The sequence below is a fragment of the Aspergillus costaricaensis genome (assembly GCF_003184835.1).
Source record: "Aspergillus costaricaensis CBS 115574 unplaced genomic scaffold BO79scaffold_18, whole genome shotgun sequence".
NCBI classification, from domain to species: domain Eukaryota; kingdom Fungi; phylum Ascomycota; class Eurotiomycetes; order Eurotiales; family Aspergillaceae; genus Aspergillus; species Aspergillus costaricensis.
The window spans coordinates 455704-476742 of NW_020291818.1; the positions used below are offsets into that span (position 1 = coordinate 455704).

The following is a 21039-nucleotide window of genomic DNA, read 5'->3' on the forward strand; positions in this document are numbered from 1 at the left end:
GCTCCGCTCTCCATGTCATGGCCGTCGGACCATCCCCACGCACCCTTTCCCTGATTCCTATATATCAATGGCTCTCGCCGCTGCCATTATGGAATTCTCTTCCCTGTTCTTTTCCCCATCTTCACTTCACTCTTGTTCCAAGAGTTTTCATTCTTTTTTTTTTTTGGCAACTTCTTTTTGCCGCCATTCTTTCTACCTTGGGTTGCTGCTGGGCCAGCTTGACATACCCAATTCTTTGACACTCCTTTTTCGAATTTTATCTTCTTCCTTCGTGGCCTATCTTTTCAGCTTTGCGTTTTTCTGCATTTCGGGTAAATCCAGGAAAAGATGCGTTCCGTTCTCCTCGGCGGCGTGGCCGCCTTGAGTTACGCCTTAGGCGTCTCGGCCAACGCCTACAACACCTCCGCCTACACCGATTCGGCCTCTGGCATCGAGTTCCAGAGATGGTGTGATACCGATGACACCGGCTTCTGTTTCGGTATCGCCCTGCCCGAGGAGACCACCGGCACCGACTTCATCGGTCAGATGGCCGTCCCTCTGTCTAGCTCCAAGGGTTGGGGTGGTGTCAGTATGTCGGGGTCCATGACCAACGTTCTCCTGATTGCCGCCTGGCCCGATGGTGATTCGGCCGTTGGAACTCTGCGTGAGGCCACGTCCTACGTCTCGCCGTCCGTCTACAGCGGTGATGCTTCCATTGAGGAGATCCCCGACGGCACCTCCGTCAACAGCACCTACCTGACCTACACCTTCCTGTGCAAGGGCTGCATCATCGGTCAGCCCACCACCTTCGACGCCAACTCGACTAGCTACTACTTCGGCTGGGCTCTCAGTGCCTCGAACCCCACGACTCCCTCCTCCGCCTCGTCCAAGATGCCCTACCACGCTGCCGGCTATGGTGGTTTCGAGGTGCAGCTGGCCGAAGCCAGGTCGTCCAAGTACTCCACCTGGGCCTCCAAGGCTGTCGCGACCCAGTCCACTGCTACTTCGGCTTCCGCTTCCTCCAGCGCCTCTGCCTCTGCCTCCGCCTCTCCCTCTGCCAGCGTTGCCGCCACGGTCTCGAACACGACCTACGATTACATTGTTGTCGGTGGTGGTGCTGCTGGTCTGGTTGCTGCTGAGCGCCTGGCCGAGACTAAGAAGAGCGTCTTGCTTATCGAGCGTGGTGTGGCCCCGACCGTTGAGCTGGGTGCTACCGACTCCTTGTCGTGGAACTCCTCCCTCACCGCGTACGACCTGCCGGCTCTGGGCACCTACATTCAGGGCTCCGACTACATTAGCCAGTACCTCTGCGATGACACTGCTGGCATGGCTGGCTGTGTTCTGGGTGGTGGTACCATCGTCAACGCCATGTCTTTCATCTACCCCCAGGAGGCCGATTTCGACGACAAGTGGCCCACCGGCTGGAAGTGGAAGGACGTCAAGGCTGCTGCCGAGCGCTTCTACGCCCGCAACCCCGGTAGCACCCTCCCTTCGGCTGATGGCAAGCGTTACGACCAGGGCATGTACACCGTTCTCTCCTCCTTCCTGAAGGGTCTCGGCTGGAAGTCCGTCGACTCCCAGGAGCAGCCCAACGAGAAGCACATGGTCTACAGCTACCCCTCCTGGGATGTCGGCAACGGTATCCGTGCTGGTCCTGTCCGTTCTTACCTGCCCCTGGTCCAGGACGCCGACAACTTCCACATGAGCCTGAACACCAAGGTCCGCCGCGTCGTCCGTCGTGGTGGTCGTATCACCGGTGTTGAGGTCGAGAACTCCTCTGGTGGCATCGAAATCATCAATGTCCGCGCCGGTGGTAAGGTTGTTCTCGCTGCTGGTTCCATGTCCACTCCCCGCATCCTCTTCAACTCCGGTATTGGTCCCTCTGAGCAGATCAAGACCGTCCAGAGTGGCAGCACTGGTATCACCCTGCCTCCCTCCGGTGAATGGATCGACCTGCCCGTCGGCGACAACCTCCGTGACCACCCCATGTTCACTGTCACCGTCAACACCAACAGCAACTTCACGCACTTCGACACTGCGAGTGCCGTCTCTGGCGCCACTGCCCCCATCCGCAAGCTCTACTCCGAGGGCTCCGGTGTCATGACCCAGGGTGGTCACCGTCTGCAGTTCTGGACCTCCAACGTCGGTACCGACGGCGTCACCCGCTTCTACCAGGCTTCCTGCAGTACCACTAAGGATGGTGTCATCACTATGAAGCTGTACCTCACCCACGGTGCCACCTCCACCGGTGTCCTCGGTATTGACTCGACCGGCTCCACCACCATCGAGACCTCTCCTTACCTGAACACCGCCGCCGACAAGGAAGCCCTGACCCGCTTCCTCAACGGCCTGATCGCCGACATGAAGAACTCGACCGCCGGCTTCTCCATCGAGGGTACCGCGACCGCGGCGAGCATCCTGAACCAGCTGACCGCCGGTGACCACTACGTCGGTACCGCCAAGATGGGTGTCGATGATGGCCGTGAGGCCAACGGCACCTCCGTTGTTGACCTCAACACCAAGGTTTACGGCACTGAGAACTTGGTACGTCCTCCCTCCCCTTTTATTATCTCAGAGACCATCTCTTCTAACATATTATCTTCTATAGTACATCGTCGATGGCAGTATCCACCCTGACCTTCCCACCGGTAACTCCCAGGCCATCATCCAGATCGCCGCCGAGGCCGCCGTTGCCCGCATCATTGCCCAGGGCACCAGCGCCACCTCTGCCTCCGCCTCTGCTTCCGTCTCCGTTGCTGCTTCCACCCAGGCCGCCTACGTCTCGACCACTTCCGAGGCCGCTGCCGCCACCGAGACTGAGACTGAAGCCGTCACCACCACTGACGCTGTCACCGCCACGGCCGTCCCTACCTCCGGCACCATCTCGTCCACCACCAGCTCTTCCTCTTCTTCCTCCGCTGGTTCCTCCAGCGAGTCAGAGAGCAGCACCGGCGCTGACGACAACGAGGGTGACGACGATGACGACGAGTACGACTGCGACGACGAGGATGATGAGGACGAGGATGACAGCAGCAGCGGCGCGATCGAGTCCGTGACCGCCAAGGTAGCCGTGGCTTCCACTGCCGCTGCCGACTCGGGTGCCTCTACCACCACCGTGTGGGTGACCTCGACTGCCTGGACTACTACCACCGATATGGTGGTGGCTACCAGCACTTCGACCGTGACTGTCTGGCCCACCTATGCTTAGATGGTGATGAACTCGTCAGTAGGGAAAGAGCGCGCGCAAACTCGGAATGAAGTCTAGGCCCGTTCCATTCTCTGTTGTGTATCTATCTATTCTTATATATAGAATTTATTCCTTTCAATTCTTTCAAGTTGTTCGGACTGTGGGTCTGATTTCGTGCTTGCGACACGTAACGGATAACTTAGTTGTAATCGTTGAATGTAGGCAATCCAATTTGTACAATATGAGAACCATAGCATCGTCACGAGAATATATGCCGACCCTGACACATCTACGTATAGTAATGAATAACTAAGTAGTTCTGGGTCTATCGGTTCAATACTAATAACAGATGCCGAGATCCACATTCAAGGTAGTACGTATACTCATATTACAATTTCATATATTTTCTCATGTTTTCCCCTTGTGCTTAGCTATAATGGCTTACTCTCACTGGCTGTTTCATATGAAAATTTAAGATAAAAAAAATAAGCATTTCTCCTTCAATGGTGGGTGTACCGCGGTTGAAGATTCACTTGTTGAGAACGGCTTGCTAACTACTTACTTACGGACTAAGACTCCTCCGTTACTGACCGGACGGACTAGAAGTAGGCCACAATTGTTAGACTACTACTCATTGGAAAAGTCCTACATGATAATGTATGAAATGTGGGTATTATCCTTATATATGAAAGTTTTGAGACCGCTGAGTGTTTTTGATTAACTTTCTTTCTACTTTTATGTTTATTTCTTGGTTCCTCTCCAAAAAAACAGGAATGAAATGTAATAGTTAAGATGGTTAGCTTAATCAGTGGACCTCTCGGTTGTGACAGCCCCACTCACTCATATTTAACGATGTTTCCCTTGTTTCATTTTCACGTGCTGGCCGACAATAACCTGATTAAATTTACTTTCAGAGAAAGCAATTTGTGATGGTAGTTCCCAATAGATCACACAGTCAGTAATACCTCGGGATTGATGAGTCCTATGCAGTAAATCAATTTGGCCTGCCCACGCTATATACATGCAGATACATGCAATGCAATGCAATGCAATCTTCCTCTAGCTGAACCAGTCAAGTAAAGTAAGTAAGTAGATAGGTCCTGTTGATCCCGACTGGTCCATACCATTTTCTCAGTACAATTCGTTTCTCATAACATCATATACGACCCCATCATTTTTCGGACCCCAGGCCTCCCACCGCCCTACCCAGATGACCCTCTCGAATCCACAGGTTAATACTTCGTAGTGAATAATCTGCAGACCCAAGAGGATCCACAAATGTTAGAGCACACCACCATCGTGGTGATCATCTTGTAACCAATCCCAGTCGTTCCCCTGGAAGACGGGATCCGCAGCGAGCATGGTTGCACTGACGTCATCTAATCCCATGTCCTCCAGCGCGTAGATGGCATTGCTGTCTGCAAAGGATACCGCCAGGTCGCTGTACATGCGATGCGCATCCACGAGCAGGGGATTCACCATGGACATGGACATGCTGTCAGTGGTGGCGGCCATGGAGCAGAATGACGGTGGGAGAGATGCGATGGGTGGTGGGGAGAGATATCCCGCTGCGGTTGCTGTCGTACTCCCTGGGAGAGTCGCCGCAGCTGACACTGCAGCGTACGCGCTAGCAGCAGCCGGAAGTGATGAATTGGGACTCGTCGCGCTGGTACTAGGGGAAACGGACGGCCTCGGGGCAATGGGGAGAAAGGTGGACGGAGAGGCGGAGAGTCGCGGGGATCGGCCAGCAGCTCGCTAGAAGCCACTATATCAGCCTGAACTGCACCAGAAGCCATTCACGATGGGTGAAATGAGGTGTGTAGAAGTATGGTGAACGTGTACTTTTGAGGATGAAGAAGGATGATGATGATGATCGGTCTCACGTTTGAGCTTGGCGTGCTCTTCGGGGCTTTCGCAGGGGGTGCAGTTGCAGATGGAGCAGGTGGCAAAGGGACGACCTTTGCGGTTGATGCGAATTAGGGGTCGGTCTTTATTTGTGTATCACGCTTAGTATAGTTTTAAGAATAGCACAATTTGGAGGAGAAGAGAGAGAGGAGAATACCATTGTGTTTGCAGGTGGTCACACGGTGGCCGCGGACACAAGCTTCACACGCCCACTTTTCGCCGTCGATAAGCATTCCTTTGGATTAACGATTGAATGGTGAGGGGAGTGAGATAGGGAGGGAGTGTGGGAGAGGAGCAGATGGGCATGATGGTGGTGGTAAGTAGATGGGAGGGAAGGGAGGATTTATACGTAGAAGTGGGTGGAGGTGATGATAGGGAAGGGAAGGGAAGGAAGAAAAAATTAATTGGGAACGGAAATAATCACGGTGCGATGGAAAATAGGGTAAACAGCTACGTAGGGAAGGAGTATAGCTAGGCTAGCTAGACACAAGATGGGGGAAAGATGGCACAGCCACGGATCGACTGCATGGATGGGGGATGTCACTTCATCTCGGTTGGGAGATTAGTTAGTCGGGGTCGTGGTAGGTAGAAAGAGGTATAGCCATGAGGGATTTTAGAATATTCGGGAGGGCAAAAAGGATGAGGATCCCCGGGTTTCGATTAGCAAGAGGAATCAGGAGAGGGATCAAAGTGGAGATGGGGAAGGGAAGAGAGAGAGAGAGAGAGAGAGAGAGAGAGGAAGAAAATCTAGAATAGAGTGGTAATGGTGGTAGTAAGTAGTAAGTACCAAGTAGTTAGTTAGTTAGTAGTAAGTAGTAGTAGTAGTCATAGTAGTAGGAGGGAGGGAGGGAGGGAGCAGTACTTTTCGCTCCGACGGGCCTCCACCGTATGATATCAGCAGAATCCTACTATACTACACAGTAATTTAGTTAGTAGAGTAGTAGTAGTAGTATAGTAGTAAGTAATGATGGGAAAAAAAGACCAGGAAAAGAATGCGGCATTTTCCCTTCAAGTCTTCCCGACGAGCTGCCCCATCGGTGCTAGTCTTCTACACCCTAATGGATGGTCCAGCAAATTCCCGCATACAAAAAATACCACTTTTTTGCTCGCCAGTGCCACCTTCTGGCTCCGTCTCAATTTTCTGCCTTTCTTTTTTTCTCATGCTCGGCTAGACTCATTTATTATTTTTTTTTCTTGTCTTTTGTTATCGCCAAAATTGCTGCTGCCTGAAAGTTCAGGGACTTGGGACTGAACAGGAAGAAACCCTAGTCAGTTGCCTCATAACCTGCAGGACAGACAACAATAACCCCGGAAGGAAGACAACCCTACTACTTACAGTACCTTCAGACTACGTACTACTACTACTAGTACCTACTAGTTACTACTTTACTGGTCTTTACCTCGGGATCACAGCATATGACACAAGCTACAACTCTCTTATCCTCCGACACCACACACACACACACCAGCCACCCACAACTAGTAGGAGGAGGTTAACTAATCTGGAGGTGGCTGAGCAACAAGCTGAGCTTACTTCCATCAAGATTAGTCGCAACTCGCTAACTCTCGCACGAGCCAACTGCGTGATTATTCTTCTCTCTCTATTGGCTGCGCGGATCACGGTTTGGCGGTTTTTGGCTGCAGGATTCTTCCAGCTGTCTGCAGCTGCAAGCTGTCTTTCCCTCTCGCCGTCCGAGCTTTTCTCTTTCCTGCACGTCTGGTCTGTCACTCGGTCACCCATCCATCCATCCATCCCCGGCTAAATCATGAAAAATTTTTCTTTTCCACCCGCGGCTGGCTGGAGGGACATCACTTAGTTGTAGTAGTAGTCTGGGCTACAAGTTAGTCTAGCACTGTAAAGTAGCTTTGGCTGTAGATCCTCTTTCCGATCGGAATCTCGGAATCCCTATTTGGGTGTTTCCTGGGTTTTGATCAAAGCCTTTTATTTTTATCAGAAATAGAGCCTTGTTCCCTCTTCTTTCCTACCTACTTCCTTTTTGCCTCCTCAATTCTGATGCATTCCAGCCAGCCTGCTGTGCTGTACTGTGACTAACAGGAGACCTCTGGTTAACTGCAATCATCTTTCTTTCTTTTTTCTATTGTGCCCGTCTCTTCAGCCCACAAGTTGTAGTGTCTGCTCCGTGAAGCCATACAGAGCATTGCAAAGGACACTATCACGACACACCTCGTGGATTGAGAAGGAGGAAATGGGTAGATAACACTGTCACGCCATATTCACAACGCGCACTTCAACAACCCTATGTACAAATATCTCAATCCATCCACTTACAACCCCCTCCTAGCTCTGCTAGCTCTGCTGCACGGTGTACTGTGCACTGAGCATGTCTCGCCTCACATCTACCTACTATCACCTAGGAATATGCCGGGGGATATAGACAGTAGCCAAAAGCAACAACAACGGCCAAAACCAAAATAAGCAAAAACTTCAAGCAAACCAGCTCCCAGGCTTCCCGATGCAAGGTAACAATGACAATCAAATCAGAACAACGTATGTGAAAGGTGCAGCCTGCCTCATCCCCTGCAGGTAGTGGGAATATCATCACACCTCCTGGATGTAGTTCGCCGGTACGCTCTTCGTCACCCCGCCCCGCTCAACATCGGCCCATCCATCTCCGCCATCCCGGTTCACCAGCACGAACCGGTCGCCCTCCACCATACTCCATTCCATGTCACTGCGCGCGTCGTAGTCATACAGCGCTTCCACATATTGGAGTTTCTTGGCGCCCCGGCGCGGTGCTACAGCTGGTCCGACCCGTTTGTTGCCCCCGGCGCCACCGCCGCCCGTCAGCGATGCCGACGAGTTCGAGTATGTTGAGCCCGGCCGGTCAGCTGTGAATCCGGGGCTGGCAGACGGCACGGGTGAAGGTGCGGGGCCAGCTTCCACATAGGAAGCAGGAACAAGTCCTTCTTCGCCGCCGGACCGCACGCGCATCCAGCCGGATCCATCTATAATGTATTGGTTAGTGTTGTCAGGGTAAGAGGTGGGAAATGGCGTACCATCTGGCTCCAGGATGACGATATCGTCCCCTTCTTGGACAGTCACCTCGTCAGCTCCGCCCGCTTGGTATGCATACAGCATCTTGCCGTGCTGCTCGTTGGTCTTGGAGCTTAGCGCCGGCGCCGCGTCATTGGCGGGCGGACCACTGATGTACTGTGCCGGTGGCGGTGCAAGAATGCGGTTCTTCCGTGCTGGGGCGGGCTTGGTCTCTGCGACGGGTGTGGGAAGCTCCGTTGCGGTCGTGGTGGGAGATTGTGCGGCATTGGACATAGATCGGTTGGCGCTGACGGCGTAGCCGGAGCTCAGCGAGTTCATTGTGTCTTTGCGGGTGAGTGATGGCGCAGTGGATGAGCTCGTGGTTGGTTCTAGATCAAGTGGTGCTGGGGCGGCGTTGGCTTGTTCTTGTCGCTCCACTTTCAGCTTCTTCTTTTCTTCCTTGGTCTGCTCACCCGGGCACTCAGCCGGTACCTTCATTTCACATTTACTATGACAGGTGTATCCGCAGTCCCGGCAGTCGAAGCCTTTGGCGGATAATCCCCATATCCTTTCTCCACACAGGTCGCAGTTGGTCGGTATCTTGAACGTCTGCGACTTGAAATTGTGGTTGCGCGCTCCGAGCGAAAGATCGCCCACCGCCGACATGATGGTAGAGGTTTCCACCTCGGCAGTCAGGCGCCGGCGGTCAACTTCATGCAGGGACTCCTGCTGGAAGAATATAGATCGGACAACTTCCACCTCGTTGCGCTTGTCCGTGCCCTGTCGGATGCTTTCCCGGACCCGTCTGGCGGTTTCCACCTCGCGTCGCTTCGTATCCGCCTCGACTCTCAGCTCTCGCACCTGTGTCTTGCTCTTGCTGAGAAGGTTGCGCAAAAAGACCTTTGCCGCCTCGTCGGTGATGAGAGCGTCGTCGTCGTGCCAGATTGGGCTCGGCTCGAAGGTCATGTTGGCCGGCTCCTGTGATTGTGTGACGTTGTGGCGCAGGAACATGAGCGAGTCCAGGTGTGGAACGTTGCGCGGAATCTCATTGATGAGGTTTGCCATGTGGTCCATACTCTTCGACAGGTAATTCTTCTCGAGTTGTGCGGCCAATGTCCAGAGCGAGTTCAGCTTCGTTACACGTGTTTCGTTAAGGTCTTGCAGGCCCTACCCGGGATATTAGCAGATTGGATCCAACCAGTCAAAGCACACCTACATCAAGTAGCTCCGGCACATATTCGTGGTAGAATCGCTCTTTCATCTTGTTCGTCACATTGATACTGATGAGATATGTGTTCTGCAATGCCGTCAGCAATAGTCTTTGGCATCATCGTAGTAACCGACCTTAACGTTGTTCATCTCCAATATCTGCTGTTGGTACGCTGCCTGGGCCTTAGGCTTACTGTGGTCGAACGAAGATTCCATCTTCTTCCGCCTTGCCTCCACTTCCTGGCATGCGCCATCATATTTACCCTTCGCCTTCTTCAGGTCACTGTACGAGGAGTCCTTCTCCTTCTCGAGCTTGGCATGAAAATCAACATGGCACTTCCTGAGCTCTTCGTACTGGTTCGCAGCTTGTTTGAGCGGCTCTGCGACATGGACAAGCAGGTCGTTACCGAAGTGATCCCGTTCAGTGGCATGCGATTCCACGGCGCTCAATTGTGTCGACCACGTGGTAAGTGAGGCACTTTCGAGGGAGCCAGGGGTCATGCTAGGGGTGTCTCCGACACTCAAACTGCTGATTTTCTTGGCTTTGCGGTCGTAGTACTTCTTGCATAGCGCCGTTAACTTTGCTGCATACTCCTTCTCGATTGCGCTGCGCTCGCGGTAAAACTGCTGTATCTCATCCAACCATCCGATACCATTTGACACCTAGCAAGCATTCTCTTAGTTCTCGATGAATATGGTTTCGGCGATCACCCGGGGTATCCAGCTGGAAGGGATAAGGAGGCGGGAAGAGGGAAGTAAGTGCCTACCCAATTGTTGACCGGTTTAAACGAATCCTGCCAAGGTCCTCGATTAGCTGGAATCTGGGGTTGATGCGACAGAGTTATGTCATACCTTCAACTCCGCCCCAAAGTGAGGGGCGACATCCGGGGTAGCCATTCTGATAGATGGTCAGCTTGTCGGAGGTCACGCCGCAGGGAGACAGGCGGAGATGCGACATGGAAGACTCAAAAATGCGTCGGCCTAGCGAGTCGCGAGTCCAACCAGGTGAGCGAATGGAGGAGCCTAACTTACCTTCCACGTGCGGAACAGCCGTTGGCGACCGTGTGTGCTCCGTAGTCCGTACAACCGGATGGTGGGTAGGGGGGGATCGGGGAACCAGGAATCGTTGCCAGGCGCGGCTGGAATGGCTGGAGAGCGATGAGGAAGCGGGGAAGATGACCATACAGGACAGCCTCTGGTTGCCTGTCAGGCCACGTTGAGCCTCCATTGCCTGGCCGGAGGCTCCCTACGTCATCCCCATTTGGGCTGGCAACCGTATGGTATCGTAAGTGGTATCCCTCAACTCTTACCGCCTCCCGATATGGTTAGACTGCAGCGACTCGGCTGCTGGCCCAAACAGGCCTAGTGTCGATTCAAGGCGGTCAGCCGCGTTGGTTTTTCGACCGTCATGGTGATGGAGCTTCCCTTAGCCATTGCTGCTTTGCCTGGGTGTTGAACGATCAATCGCCCTTCCTCTTCCATCATCTAACTGGGCACCGTGGTGAACGTGTCATTCTTTTCTCGTGTGCGCTTCATTTGCTGTGTTGAGCGGTTGATTCCTGTTCCAGCGCGCTGTTGATTACCCCGCCATCTCCCCTCCGTCTGGGAAACACGAACAACAACTTGCATCCGAAACATCTTCCCTAACCCCTTACCTATACGTCCTTCACAGTTCTTCTATACATCATCAGGATGGCGTCTGAAGAACCCGCTGCCGGTTCTCTTGCGGACCGCATCACCAAGCCCGAGGAATCTGCCCCTGCCGGTACGATACTAGTCTACTTCTATGCCACCGCTCGTTTCACTTCCATGTCACTCTTTTACCAGACCCTGTTGGACCCTGACTTATGCGATCATTTCTTGCAGAAGCTCCCGAACAGACCGAAGATATCCCTCAGACCGATGGCGCCGCCGCCCAGCAGGGTGGCTCCGACCTTCATGAGCCTGACTACACCGTTGAAGTCAAGCTCAGTGATCTCCAGGCCGACCCGAATAACCCCCTTTTCTCCGTGAAGAACTTTGAAGATCTCGGCCTGTGCGTGCACTTGTGAATTCCGGTTGTTATACTGCTACACTACGGTGCTAACCCGTCATGAAATCAGGGACCCTCGTATTCTCCAGGGATTGTCGGCAATGAACTTCCGGAAACCCTCCAAGATCCAAGAGAGAGCCCTCCCGCTGCTACTTGGCAACCCCGCGAAGAATCTGGTCGGTCAGTCCCAGTCCGGTACTGGAAAGACTGCGGCATTCGTCCTGAACATCCTCAGTCGCTTGGACCTCTCGTCGGAGCAGTTGCAAAAGACCCCCCAGGCGTTGATCCTGGCCCCCACACGAGAGCTGGCTCGTCAGATTGTTGGTGTCATCCAAGTGATGGGCCAGTTCCTTGATGGTCTTGTTATTGGTACCGCCGTGCCGGCAGATACCGGCGCTCGTCCCGCCAAAATGGAGTGCTCCGTCGTTGTGGGTACCCCTGGTACTGTTATGGACATGATTAAGAGGCGCATCATGGTTGCGAACAAGCTCCGCGTGCTTGTTCTGGATGAGGCCGACAACATGCTCGACCAGCAGGGTCTGGGCGACCAATGTATCCGTGTGAAGGCGTAGGTCGCTCTATTCTCACTTTTCGCGCCGCGCGTGCTAACGTCTATCCAGTCTTTTGCCTAGAGATATTCAGGTCGTGCTCTTTTCGGCTACCTTCCCTGCTCACGTGCACGAATATGCGTCCAAGTTCGCCCCCCAGGCCAACGAGATCACCCTCCAGCATGAGGAGTTGACGGTCGAGGGTATTAAGCAGCTGTACCTGGACTGCTCGAATGACGAGGACAAGTACCAGACTCTTGTCAACCTCTACGGTCTGCTCACCGTCGGCTCGTCTATCATTTTCGTCAAGGTTTGTACACATCCTCTACGACATTGCAGTTACTCTAACGCAGGATTAGACCCGTGCCTCCGCCCAGGAGATCGAAAAGCGCATGGTTGCCGAGGGTCACACCGTGGCCTCCCTGACCGGTGGCATTGAAGGATCGCAGCGTGACGCAGTCATTGACCAATTCCGTGCCGGACACGCGAAGGTCTTGATTACGACCAACGTGCTTGCCCGTGGTATCGATGTCTCCACTGTGTCCATGGTTATCAACTACGTAAGCCGTGTCCTTTTCATGATGATTATGAGTTTCAATGCTAATGATGCATTTTTTTCATGGATAGGATATCCCTGAGCTGCACCAACCCGGCGCCCGTCAACGACAGGCCGACTTCCAGACCTACCTGCACCGTATCGGCCGTACGGGACGTTTCGGTCGCGTGGGTGTATCCATCTCTTTTGTGTCCAACCGGGAAGAGTGGGAGATGCTCAACCAGATTCAGCGATACTTCAACACTAACATCCAGCGGATTGACACCAAGGACTGGGACGAGGTGGAAGACATTATCAAGAAGACGATCAAGAGCTCCCGTGCTCAGCTCGGCTTCCGGTAGAGCGTGTCCGACAAACCCTCGACGCGACGCCGCTGTCCGATGGCGGCTGCTCAACCGGGTTGATTGGAAGAGATTGGAATAAGATATGACTATGGTGCAATGTGGATTGCTTATGAAGAGTTATGAGGATTTCTTTGTGTTCAAATGAAAGTCAGATTAATAGATACCAGTTGCTTGCTCAACCTATGGGTGTTTTGGTGGTTTCGGGTCATCATTTCCAGCCAACCATGACATAGTTCCTTACCGGCAGCCGGACAGGGGAGGGCCATGTGACCCGGGGTAGTCTCGTGATTCGGTGTCCCAACGATGCCACAAATCGGCTAAGCATGGAAAGAGAACCCGTAGCCATGGAATCGGTCGCTCATTCATTGGAGATGATGGCCGAAGTACTAGTAACTCAGCTCCCTTGTAGCATTTTCGCCGCGCTTCCCCGCGGAACTCCAACCGGACCGGAATGAGGGGTCGATCATCCGCATCGTCCTCGGCGTCATCGTGCATCCGCAACTTGACCGCGAGTCGGATTGCAAAACAAAATCACCGCCGATCTGGCTGTTGTTCCATTATGATCTCGTTTTAATTAACAAGACAACCGGTATGATAGACCAGACAACCATGGTTCAGTCTACGCCTGACCCAAACCGGGGATAGATAAGGCCAGGCCAGGGGGCGTGAACGATAAGGAGGCAGTGCGGAGAATGAGGGAGAGATGAGGCCGTAAGATTGAGATTCGGGCCCAAGTCACATGCAGCTGGCATGCAGCGACACCCATCGTCGCCCTGTTTTCTTGTCCCCTCCTCTCCTCATTTCATCTCGCTCTTCTCTCTTCCCTTCTTCATCCTCTTCATTCCATCTCCCCTGTTTCTTCACAGCCTATTCCTTCCCCGCATCGTCATCCAGCACCATGTTGGAGACCGATACCTCCATCAAGCCCACGTCCGACGAGGCGACGGCCCAGTCACCAACTACCCCAACCTCGCCGACTCACTCCAACTCTCGTTACAGTACGCATATTGTGGTAAGTTTGTGGAGCAGTGTCCGACTGGTGTGAGCAAGAATCCTTACCTTGTGAGCTAGTTGACCACCTACCCCGGCCAAAGTGGCATCGACCCCATCCCGCTCGAATGGGGCGCCCCAGATGCTAAATCCCGCGGGCCCGTCGTTGTCTCCCGTAGCTCCGCATTGCTCAAGCGACGGAATGCCATGGGCGCTCATGGGGGCAGTTACAGCATCTACAACGCCCTGGCCATTGCCGCCGGTGATTTGGAACCGAACTTCCGTCCTGACCTCAGCAACAGTCAACCTACATTCAACTTCCCATGGCAGCCTGCCTGGGCCGACAAGACCAAGATTGTGTCTATGGACCCGTGGGGACATGACATTGTTAACCAGTTCCGGGACGAGCTAAGCAAGGGCTGGGATATCCGCCCCACAATGGCGGTGACCCGCGCGAACATGAACTTTGCGGAGATCGCCGACGCGGTGAAGGAGGGGAAACTTGATGTGGACGGTTCCATTGTGGTTGACTCCTCCGGTGAAGTGCGCGTTACCAAAGTCGCCGTCGAACCGGTCTGGTATCTGCCTGGTGTTGCAGAGCGGTTCGGAGTTGATGAGGGGACGCTGCGACGGACACTATTCGAGCATACGGGCGGAAGTTATCCCGAGCTGATCACCCGGCCCGATCTGAAGATCTTCCTCCCTCCCATTGGAGGTCTGACGGTGTATATCTTTGGGCCACCGGAGCGGGTGTCCGACGAGAATGTGAAACTAGCATTGCGTATTCACGACGAATGCAACGGCAGTGATGTCTTCCAATCGGATATTTGCACATGCCGACCGTACCTTGCATTTGGTATTCGGGAGGCGATTCGCGAAGCCCAGAGTGGAGGCAGTGGAGTGGTCATCTACTTCCGAAAGGAAGGTCGGGCCTTGGGTGAGGTGATCAAGTACTTGGTCTACAATGCCCGCAAGCGCGGCGGCGATACTGCCGACAAGTACTTTACGCGGACGGAGAACATTGCCGGTGTTAGAGATGTAAGCTGTTTACCAAACCTCAAAATAGAACATCAGACTAACTTTGATTCTAGATGCGCTTCCAAGCGCTGATGCCCGACATCCTGCACTGGCTCGGCATCAAGAAGATCGACCGCATGCTGTCCATGTCCAACATGAAGCACGACGCCATCGTCGAGTCGGGGATCAAGATCCTAGAGCGTATCCCGATCCCAGACGAGATGATCCCTCAGGATTCGCGCGTCGAAATCGATGCGAAGATTAATGCTGGCTACTTCACAACCGGGAAGAATGTCACAGCCGAAGACTTGGCTGCTGTGCGCGGACGCGGATGGGAGAAGTGGGAGGACATCACGGTATGTTCTGTCATAAGAATGGATCTTGATGAGGACCTTGCTGACAAGTCTAGCACTGATTGGGGTTTCAACCTACATTTACGACGAACGATGAAATTTCGGGTGCATCATTACAGTTTGGCTGGTGACGACGCATGGCTTGCGCAGCATTTCGGGTTATGGAGCGACATTTGCCTGCATGAGCTATTAAATATAAGAGATGTAGAAAATAAAAAAACGGTCAAAATGGGCAACCATCTATTGCCTGGTAAATCGGAAAGGGTATATAGTATCAACTATCGTAGTATACACCACCCACAGGTCCAACTGACCTCCTCATTCTATACCATCACTCTCATTTGAGATCCTTGTGCCTCCTTCATTACCCACACCGCCATGATCCCCCTTCAACGCCACCCCGGATAACATATGGAATTTCTTCTTCCGTTTATCTTGTAGTCATAATCAGCACATTATACCCTCCCAAGACTATAATGATAGACATACCAGCGAAAACCTCTCTCACACCCCGCGTCACAACCGTAACGCACGCAGCCAGGATCCCCACATTTACCTCGACCACAGCCCACAAAGCTAGTAAACTGAACTCATGCATAAAGGATAATCTGCTCTCTTCCTCATTGCTGTTGTATGACACGATGATAGTGAAATATGTCCTTGCGATGGAAATGGCGGTTACGCTATGCATCACTTTCATTAGTACACACACCCGGAAGAGGAGACTAGTATGAGAGGAGAGGAACAAGACATACTAGACACCAACAATATAAAGCCCGATCATCCCTATCTTCCTTCCTATCCACATGTTCAACCCTGCAATGACAGGTATAGGGATAAGGGTTAATAATATATTAATGATTAGATCCGTGATTGTATACACCGTTAGTAGAATACCCCTATTTGTCCTTGCGCAGGTGTAACTGTCATTGACATCCTCTATCGATGACCATATACGGGAAACATGGCCCCCGCACTGGAGGATCGTCGCGAGGATGAATGCAACCATCCATGCCGTCACGGCACCAATGAGGAAAGTACACAGTCGATGAACAGGATGGGTACTGAAGACGCGTTTCCACAGAGTAAAGAAACTCAGTTTGGTCAGGCCGAGGGCGATGATCTCGATGACTTGAAGGGCGAGTTGATATTTCCTTGCGGCAACTTCAGTTTGAGCTGTGGGGTGGGTGTAATTTGCGATGATGTCGCGGGATGTTCCTGCTAGTAGAGTACTATTGTAGACCAGTGTGAATATCTGTTTAGGATGTTAGATACTAGTACTTTGATGCAACATAGCTAGTTGGCTATTGGGCAGTGCCGGGCTTACTTACCAGTGCAGCAAGCGCTAGCCAGTCATCTGCGAGTAGGTCCAGTCGCGCTAGTCTTCGCGCGTAGAATCGAAGCACCACGACCGATAGAGAAGTCACTGTAAATACTGAGGTTACTGCCAGGAGTGCAGTGGAACTCGGGGCGCTGGGAGTTGTCCAGTCGTGAGCCATGGCCGGCTGATGTGTCGTATCCTGGCGGGAGCCAGGATTGGTGAGGTAGGGTTTGGTGTCTTTGGAGACGGACGGAAAATCCCTAGGCTATCATGGTAGTTGGTATTTCGATGACTACCTTTCCATGTGAGTATCTACCGTGTGCTTGAAGGTGACATGGTAAGATGAGGACATTTGGGGAGAGCTGGGTGCAGGATGACGGCGCTAAGACTAGGCTGAGGCGCTGCTGTGGCTGATGTTGGACCCTTGCAGTTGGGGGCCATTTCTGCATCATTCTTTTTAAACATTTCAAGTATAGTGTGTTTAGCAGATGGTGGTTAGATCATGCTATCTGGGATTTAAGTTCCATCCCATGCATTAGTATCTGGAAAATGTGAATGTGGAGGGTGCAAGTACCACTGTTCCCAGGCTATATATTTAACAGTAGTTGCCACCACCGTTGCAGCCACTACAACGCAACTCAGTGGAGTCCGGCGCATATACTAACCATGTTTAAATCCAAACAACCGCCTCATCAACCCCTCAGTTGTAACCCCCGCACCCACTCCGATATCGTTGAGTGTCAAATAGCATTCGGACTGATTGCCCGCTGATAAGTGTTCGGGAAGACATCCCGATCGGATTCTTTTCCGTCCCCGCAGCCTTCAAGTATATAATCAGCTCTCCTGCAGCACGTCATTGACAGAATACTCACTCAATTGATACCCTTATTTCCTACACACAAATCACATAGAATCCATAGTCTCAGTATCACCATGGGCTCCTCCGTCACCGTCACCCCTCAACCTCGCATCCCCAAAGCCGGCGTCTGGTGCCCCGCCGTGACCTTCTTCGACCACAGCACCGACACCCTCGACCTCGATGCCCAAAAGAAATACTACCAGTACCTCTCCACGACCGGCCTCGCCGGTTTGGTCATCCTCGGTACCAACTCCGAAGCTTTCCTCCTCACCCGCGAAGAACGCGCCCAACTCATCGCCACGGCCCGTGCCGCCGTTGGCCCCGACTACCCCCTCATGGCCGGCTGCGGTGCCCACTCCACCAAGCAAGTCCTCGAATTGGCCGAAGACGCTGCCGCCGCGGGCGCAAACTACATCCTCGTCCTGCCCCCGGCTTACTTCGGCAAAGCCACGACCCCGGCCGTCGTGAAGCGCTTCTTTGCTGATGTCGCGCGCAAGAGTCCCCTGCCCGTCGTGGTGTACAACTTCCCAGGTGTTTGTAACGGTGTGGATCTGGACTCGGAAACCATCACCGCCATCGTGCGCGAGTCGGCGGCATCGAGCGCCAATGGGGTCTCGAATGTGGTGGGTGTCAAGTTGACATGTGGATCGGTGGGCAAGATTACCAGGCTGGCGGCCACCTTCTCCAAGGAGGAGTTTGCCATCTATGGTGGTCAGTCAGATTTCTTGATCGGTGGTCTGGCTGCGGGCTCTGCTGGCTGCATTGCTGCTTTTGCCAATGTGTTTCCGAAGACGGCGTCGAAGATCTATGATCTCTATGTTGCTGGTAAGATTCAGGAGGCAGTTGAGCTGCAGCGCCAGGCAGCGCTGGCGGAGAGCCCCTGCAAGAGTGGAATTGCTGCCACCAAGTACGCAGCTGCGATCTTCTCGGCTCGTGCGGCAGGTATTGAGGGGGCAGAGGAGAAGCTGAAGCCCCGGACACCGTATGAGGAGCCGGCGGAGGGTGCGAAGAAGGGAGTACAAGACTTAATGAGCGCGGTGGCAAAGGTTGAAGGAAATATATAAATGCACATGTTCTACTATGAAGATATGAATATGCGATGCGAACCATAAAACATTTCATCCCAGATTTGGACCGACCAATCACCTGATCCGTTTGCTTCTGTTGTCTGCACAGCTTTACTCGTCTCTACTACCTTCCCAAATACATCCTAATTCTACAATATCTTCTCAAGAATGTCACCGATCATTGTTGTACCCTCAAGCACACGCCATGTCTTCCATACCCAAATTTCACCCCTCGAGTTCTTTCACATTTATAGATCGTGTAATAGATGTGGATGGTTTCACTGCGCTAGGTCGGAGTTCTAGGGTCTGGTGGCTTGTGTTGAAAAAGCGGAGAAGGGGAATGAGTTCAAAAGAGTGGGAATAGGTTATAAAAGTAGCAAGAATTTCAAGCGTGATTGTGACATTTTTGATACTGCGGAGTGGAGTACAGTGCATCTAGTATAGAACGGGAAAGACAGTTTCAAGTTACCGCATTGAACGGTCATTGCTATATACTAATATATACCTACAACTGAATATATTGGGAATTGATTCTATCTGAGATGTGCAGCTAGACTGACCTCTACACAAGTCTATATATCAATGATATCGCTCTAGCCAACCTTGTCACCATGTTCTATTACTGTACAGATCTCGATCTCTTCACTGCCTCCCGAACATCCTGAAGTGCCCTCTTCTGCCGACCGTCTTCATCAAAGTTCCCCTCCTCCAGCCACTGCTCCAGCGCCTCCTTAGCCCCCTCCTCCCAGTCATCACGCACCATCGCAAACCAAGCGGTATCCCGACTTCGACCCTTAATCACCATATGCTGCCGGAAGGTACCCTCATAGACGAACCCCAACCGCCGGGCCGCCTTCTGGGAAGTGGCATTCAGCGCGTTGCATTTCCACTCCACGCGGCGATAGCGCAGCTCCTCAAAGGCATACCGCGCTAGCAGATAGATCGTCTCAGTGGCAGCCGCAGTGCGTTGCAGCACCGGAGAGAACATGACACTCCCGATCTCCACGGTCCAATGTGCCGGGGTGATTCGCATGAGCGAGAGGAATCCGATGGCTTTGCCGCAGCTGGGGCTGAAGACACGCTCGTCGATCACGGCGAAGTAGAACGGGTCGGTGGAATTGGATCGGGAGGTGATGGATTGCTCGAAAGCTGAGCGCTCGGGGAAGGGTCCGTCTAGCATGTAGTCCCATAGCCAGGCGAGCGTTGGGTCGGCTCCGCCGATTAGGTCCCAGAGATCGTTGGCATGTTTGGGTTGGAGCTTCTCTAGCTGGATGTATCGCCCGCGGAGGATGGTTGGCGATGGCAGCTGGGCGCGGATCAGATCGACTGGCGGTCCAAGCGGTCGCGCGGCTGTCATGTTGTAGGACCGTAGCTTTCACGGTTTCTGGTCGGGTAGAAGCGATGTCTATGTCATGATGGGATTAAGAGCATGTGTTGGAGGATTTATTTTATCTGTACTAGTCATCTTATTGAACAGTCATACATCCTTGTCAGGTCTCTCCTCCAGAAGTGAGAGTCGTTCTGATTCGGTGGAAACACCGACAATCCGCGGTTGACGTCGAAATTGATTGGTCTGCATTATCCGCGCGGGCCCATTGGGCGGCTTGGCGTTTACACCCGGTTCCTCAGGCATGACTCATCCTGTTTCTTGCCTGCAATACAAGGCATTCATTTCGGAATATACTGGCAGCATTCTCCGGGATTCGTTCAGAAGCGTTTGGATGTCTCAAAATCGAACGACTAGGAAGCTGAGTGCAGTAGGATGATGTGGTGAACTATTCTACTAGTCTATCCAGGCTGCAACTTCACTGCTATGTGGTATGTTGAGCTCGCTTGGTCCTTGGGACCTATATTTGACCCCATTTCTGCTCAGGCATCAACTATATCCCGGGAGTGGCCAAACATCTATCGGCAGGGCCTCACCCACATAGGACAACCATGCCAGCGTCGATGATAGTACTGCTGCTTGTCGACAGTGCGACAGTTATCATGTAGATGGCTTTATTACCCACGAATATCCGTTGGCATAGAATCCGGCGAGGCATCTGTAACCTCCCATGTCTTAGATGAACATTCCCGGATTCAAACAAGCCAACAGCAGTCAACAAAGTGTCGGGGGCAATGTGCAGATAGCACCAACGGAGAAGAACGCGTTTTCACAAGTCTGAGGCAAGATCATGACTTCTGTCGTTGTCATCCCAACATTCACATGTGGATCTCGGCGCAGGCATGTCTCATGACTCGCAGTTGTATCCATACACAAATCCCACTGTAGCAGGTTTTCCGCTGTAACCGAACAGCCACCGGGATGGAATTGGTCGCGATGGCGCCTCCTGTAACTTGCACCTGTGCTTAGAGCATGGCCATAGACCCAACCCAATGGAGTTTTGCTTCGTATCGGCCCCTGCAGACAGCCAACTCAGTCCGCACGTTTCGAAGTTAGTACTCTCCTGGTCTCAAGCAGCTATGGTGTTGTTGCCAGCCCTCTCCCCTGTGAGACCCAGAGGATGGACGCTCTCATCAGAAACACATCTGTCTGTGACGAAGACAGAGTGAGGAAACCAACGAGGAGATTCTTCAGATGTTATTTGATTCAGTTGGCCATGACTTTAGTAAGACAGAAGATTCTCCAACGCGTGGGGAATGTGGTTCTCGACGGGGTCCAGTTCTCACGGTC

General features: G+C 52.8%; 6 protein-coding genes across 6 annotated transcripts; 3 read left to right on the forward strand and 3 right to left on the reverse strand.

The window, feature by feature from the left end:
- The first annotated feature begins 170 nt into the window (after positions 1 to 170).
- BO79DRAFT_238138 (putative cellobiose dehydrogenase) lies at positions 171 to 3247 on the forward strand. The gene is made up of 2 exons (XM_025684779.1): positions 171 to 2523; positions 2588 to 3247. Exons 1-2 carry the CDS (start codon positions 328 to 330, stop codon positions 3185 to 3187), a joined length of 2796 nt encoding a protein of 931 aa, XP_025538927.1. The 5' UTR covers positions 171 to 327; the 3' UTR covers positions 3188 to 3247.
- A 903-nt stretch (positions 3248 to 4150) lies between these two features.
- Positions 4151 to 5773, reverse strand: BO79DRAFT_209435 (putative Cu-dependent DNA-binding protein). Its single transcript, XM_025682601.1, has 3 exons — positions 5229 to 5773; positions 5009 to 5154; positions 4151 to 4921 (listed from the first exon to the last, which is right to left on the reverse strand). The coding sequence occupies exons 1-3, from the start codon at positions 5302 to 5304 to the stop codon at positions 4448 to 4450; spliced, it is 696 nt and encodes a 231-aa protein (XP_025538928.1). The 5' UTR covers positions 5305 to 5773; the 3' UTR covers positions 4151 to 4447.
- A 1414-nt stretch (positions 5774 to 7187) lies between these two features.
- BO79DRAFT_174394 (putative actin polymerization protein Bzz1) lies at positions 7188 to 10212 on the reverse strand. The gene is made up of 6 exons (XM_025679743.1): positions 10128 to 10212; positions 10043 to 10069; positions 9411 to 9938; positions 9283 to 9363; positions 8090 to 9233; positions 7188 to 8038 (listed from the first exon to the last, which is right to left on the reverse strand). The coding sequence occupies exons 1-6, from the start codon at positions 10170 to 10172 to the stop codon at positions 7632 to 7634; spliced, it is 2232 nt and encodes a 743-aa protein (XP_025538929.1). The 5' UTR covers positions 10173 to 10212; the 3' UTR covers positions 7188 to 7631.
- Positions 10213 to 10719: 507 nt separating this feature from the next.
- dbp5 (ATP-dependent RNA helicase DBP5) lies at positions 10720 to 12919 on the forward strand. The gene is made up of 6 exons (XM_025681175.1): positions 10720 to 11040; positions 11142 to 11310; positions 11378 to 11875; positions 11928 to 12165; positions 12215 to 12415; positions 12483 to 12919. The coding sequence occupies exons 1-6, from the start codon at positions 10968 to 10970 to the stop codon at positions 12750 to 12752; spliced, it is 1449 nt and encodes a 482-aa protein (XP_025538930.1). The 5' UTR covers positions 10720 to 10967; the 3' UTR covers positions 12753 to 12919.
- A 655-nt stretch (positions 12920 to 13574) lies between these two features.
- On the forward strand, positions 13575 to 18442 carry BO79DRAFT_196139 (aldolase). Its single transcript, XM_025681176.1, has 5 exons — positions 13575 to 13767; positions 13827 to 14783; positions 14837 to 15118; positions 16660 to 16664; positions 17357 to 18442. Exons 1-5 carry the CDS (start codon positions 13654 to 13656, stop codon positions 18357 to 18359), a joined length of 2361 nt encoding a protein of 786 aa, XP_025538931.1. The 5' UTR covers positions 13575 to 13653; the 3' UTR covers positions 18360 to 18442.
- Positions 18443 to 18844: 402 nt separating this feature from the next.
- Positions 18845 to 19772, reverse strand: BO79DRAFT_209441 (GNAT family N-acetyltransferase). The gene has a single exon (XM_025682602.1). The coding sequence runs from the start codon at positions 19717 to 19719 to the stop codon at positions 18982 to 18984; it is 738 nt and encodes a 245-aa protein (XP_025538932.1). The 5' UTR covers positions 19720 to 19772; the 3' UTR covers positions 18845 to 18981.
- Positions 19773 to 21039: the final 1267 nt, after the last annotated feature.

Excerpts from the sequence above, each read along its gene's own strand:
- BO79DRAFT_238138 (XM_025684779.1), top strand. The coding sequence starts at position 328 with ATGCGTTCCGTTCTCCTCGGCGGCGTGGCCGCCTTGAGTTACGCCTTA. Across the intron at positions 2,524-2,587 it reads TTTACGGCACTGAGAACTTG|TACATCGTCGATGGCAGTAT; the intron begins GTACGTCCTCCC and ends TATCTTCTATAG.
- BO79DRAFT_209435 (XM_025682601.1), bottom strand. The coding sequence starts at position 5,304 with ATGCTTATCGACGGCGAAAAGTGGGCGTGTGAAGCTTGTGTCCGCGGC. Across the intron at positions 5,155-5,228 it reads GACCACCTGCAAACACAATG|ACCGACCCCTAATTCGCATC; the intron begins GTATTCTCCTCT and ends ACACAAATAAAG. Across the intron at positions 4,922-5,008 it reads ATCCTTCTTCATCCTCAAAA|CGAGCTGCTGGCCGATCCCC; the intron begins GTACACGTTCAC and ends AGTGGCTTCTAG.
- BO79DRAFT_174394 (XM_025679743.1), bottom strand. The coding sequence starts at position 10,172 with ATGGCTACCCCGGATGTCGCCCCTCACTTTGGGGCGGAGTTGAAG. Across the intron at positions 10,070-10,127 it reads ACTTTGGGGCGGAGTTGAAG|GATTCGTTTAAACCGGTCAA; the intron begins GTATGACATAAC and ends GGACCTTGGCAG. Across the intron at positions 9,234-9,282 it reads ATGTGCCGGAGCTACTTGAT|GGCCTGCAAGACCTTAACGA; the intron begins GTAGGTGTGCTT and ends TATCCCGGGTAG.
- dbp5 (XM_025681175.1), top strand. The coding sequence starts at position 10,968 with ATGGCGTCTGAAGAACCCGCTGCCGGTTCTCTTGCGGACCGCATCACC. Across the intron at positions 12,166-12,214 it reads CGTCTATCATTTTCGTCAAG|ACCCGTGCCTCCGCCCAGGA; the intron begins GTTTGTACACAT and ends ACGCAGGATTAG. Across the intron at positions 12,416-12,482 it reads TGTCCATGGTTATCAACTAC|GATATCCCTGAGCTGCACCA; the intron begins GTAAGCCGTGTC and ends TTTCATGGATAG.
- BO79DRAFT_196139 (XM_025681176.1), top strand. The coding sequence starts at position 13,654 with ATGTTGGAGACCGATACCTCCATCAAGCCCACGTCCGACGAGGCGACG. Across the intron at positions 13,768-13,826 it reads GTTACAGTACGCATATTGTG|TTGACCACCTACCCCGGCCA; the intron begins GTAAGTTTGTGG and ends CTTGTGAGCTAG. Across the intron at positions 14,784-14,836 it reads ACATTGCCGGTGTTAGAGAT|ATGCGCTTCCAAGCGCTGAT; the intron begins GTAAGCTGTTTA and ends CTTTGATTCTAG.
- BO79DRAFT_209441 (XM_025682602.1), bottom strand. The coding sequence starts at position 19,719 with ATGACAGCCGCGCGACCGCTTGGACCGCCAGTCGATCTGATCCGCGCC.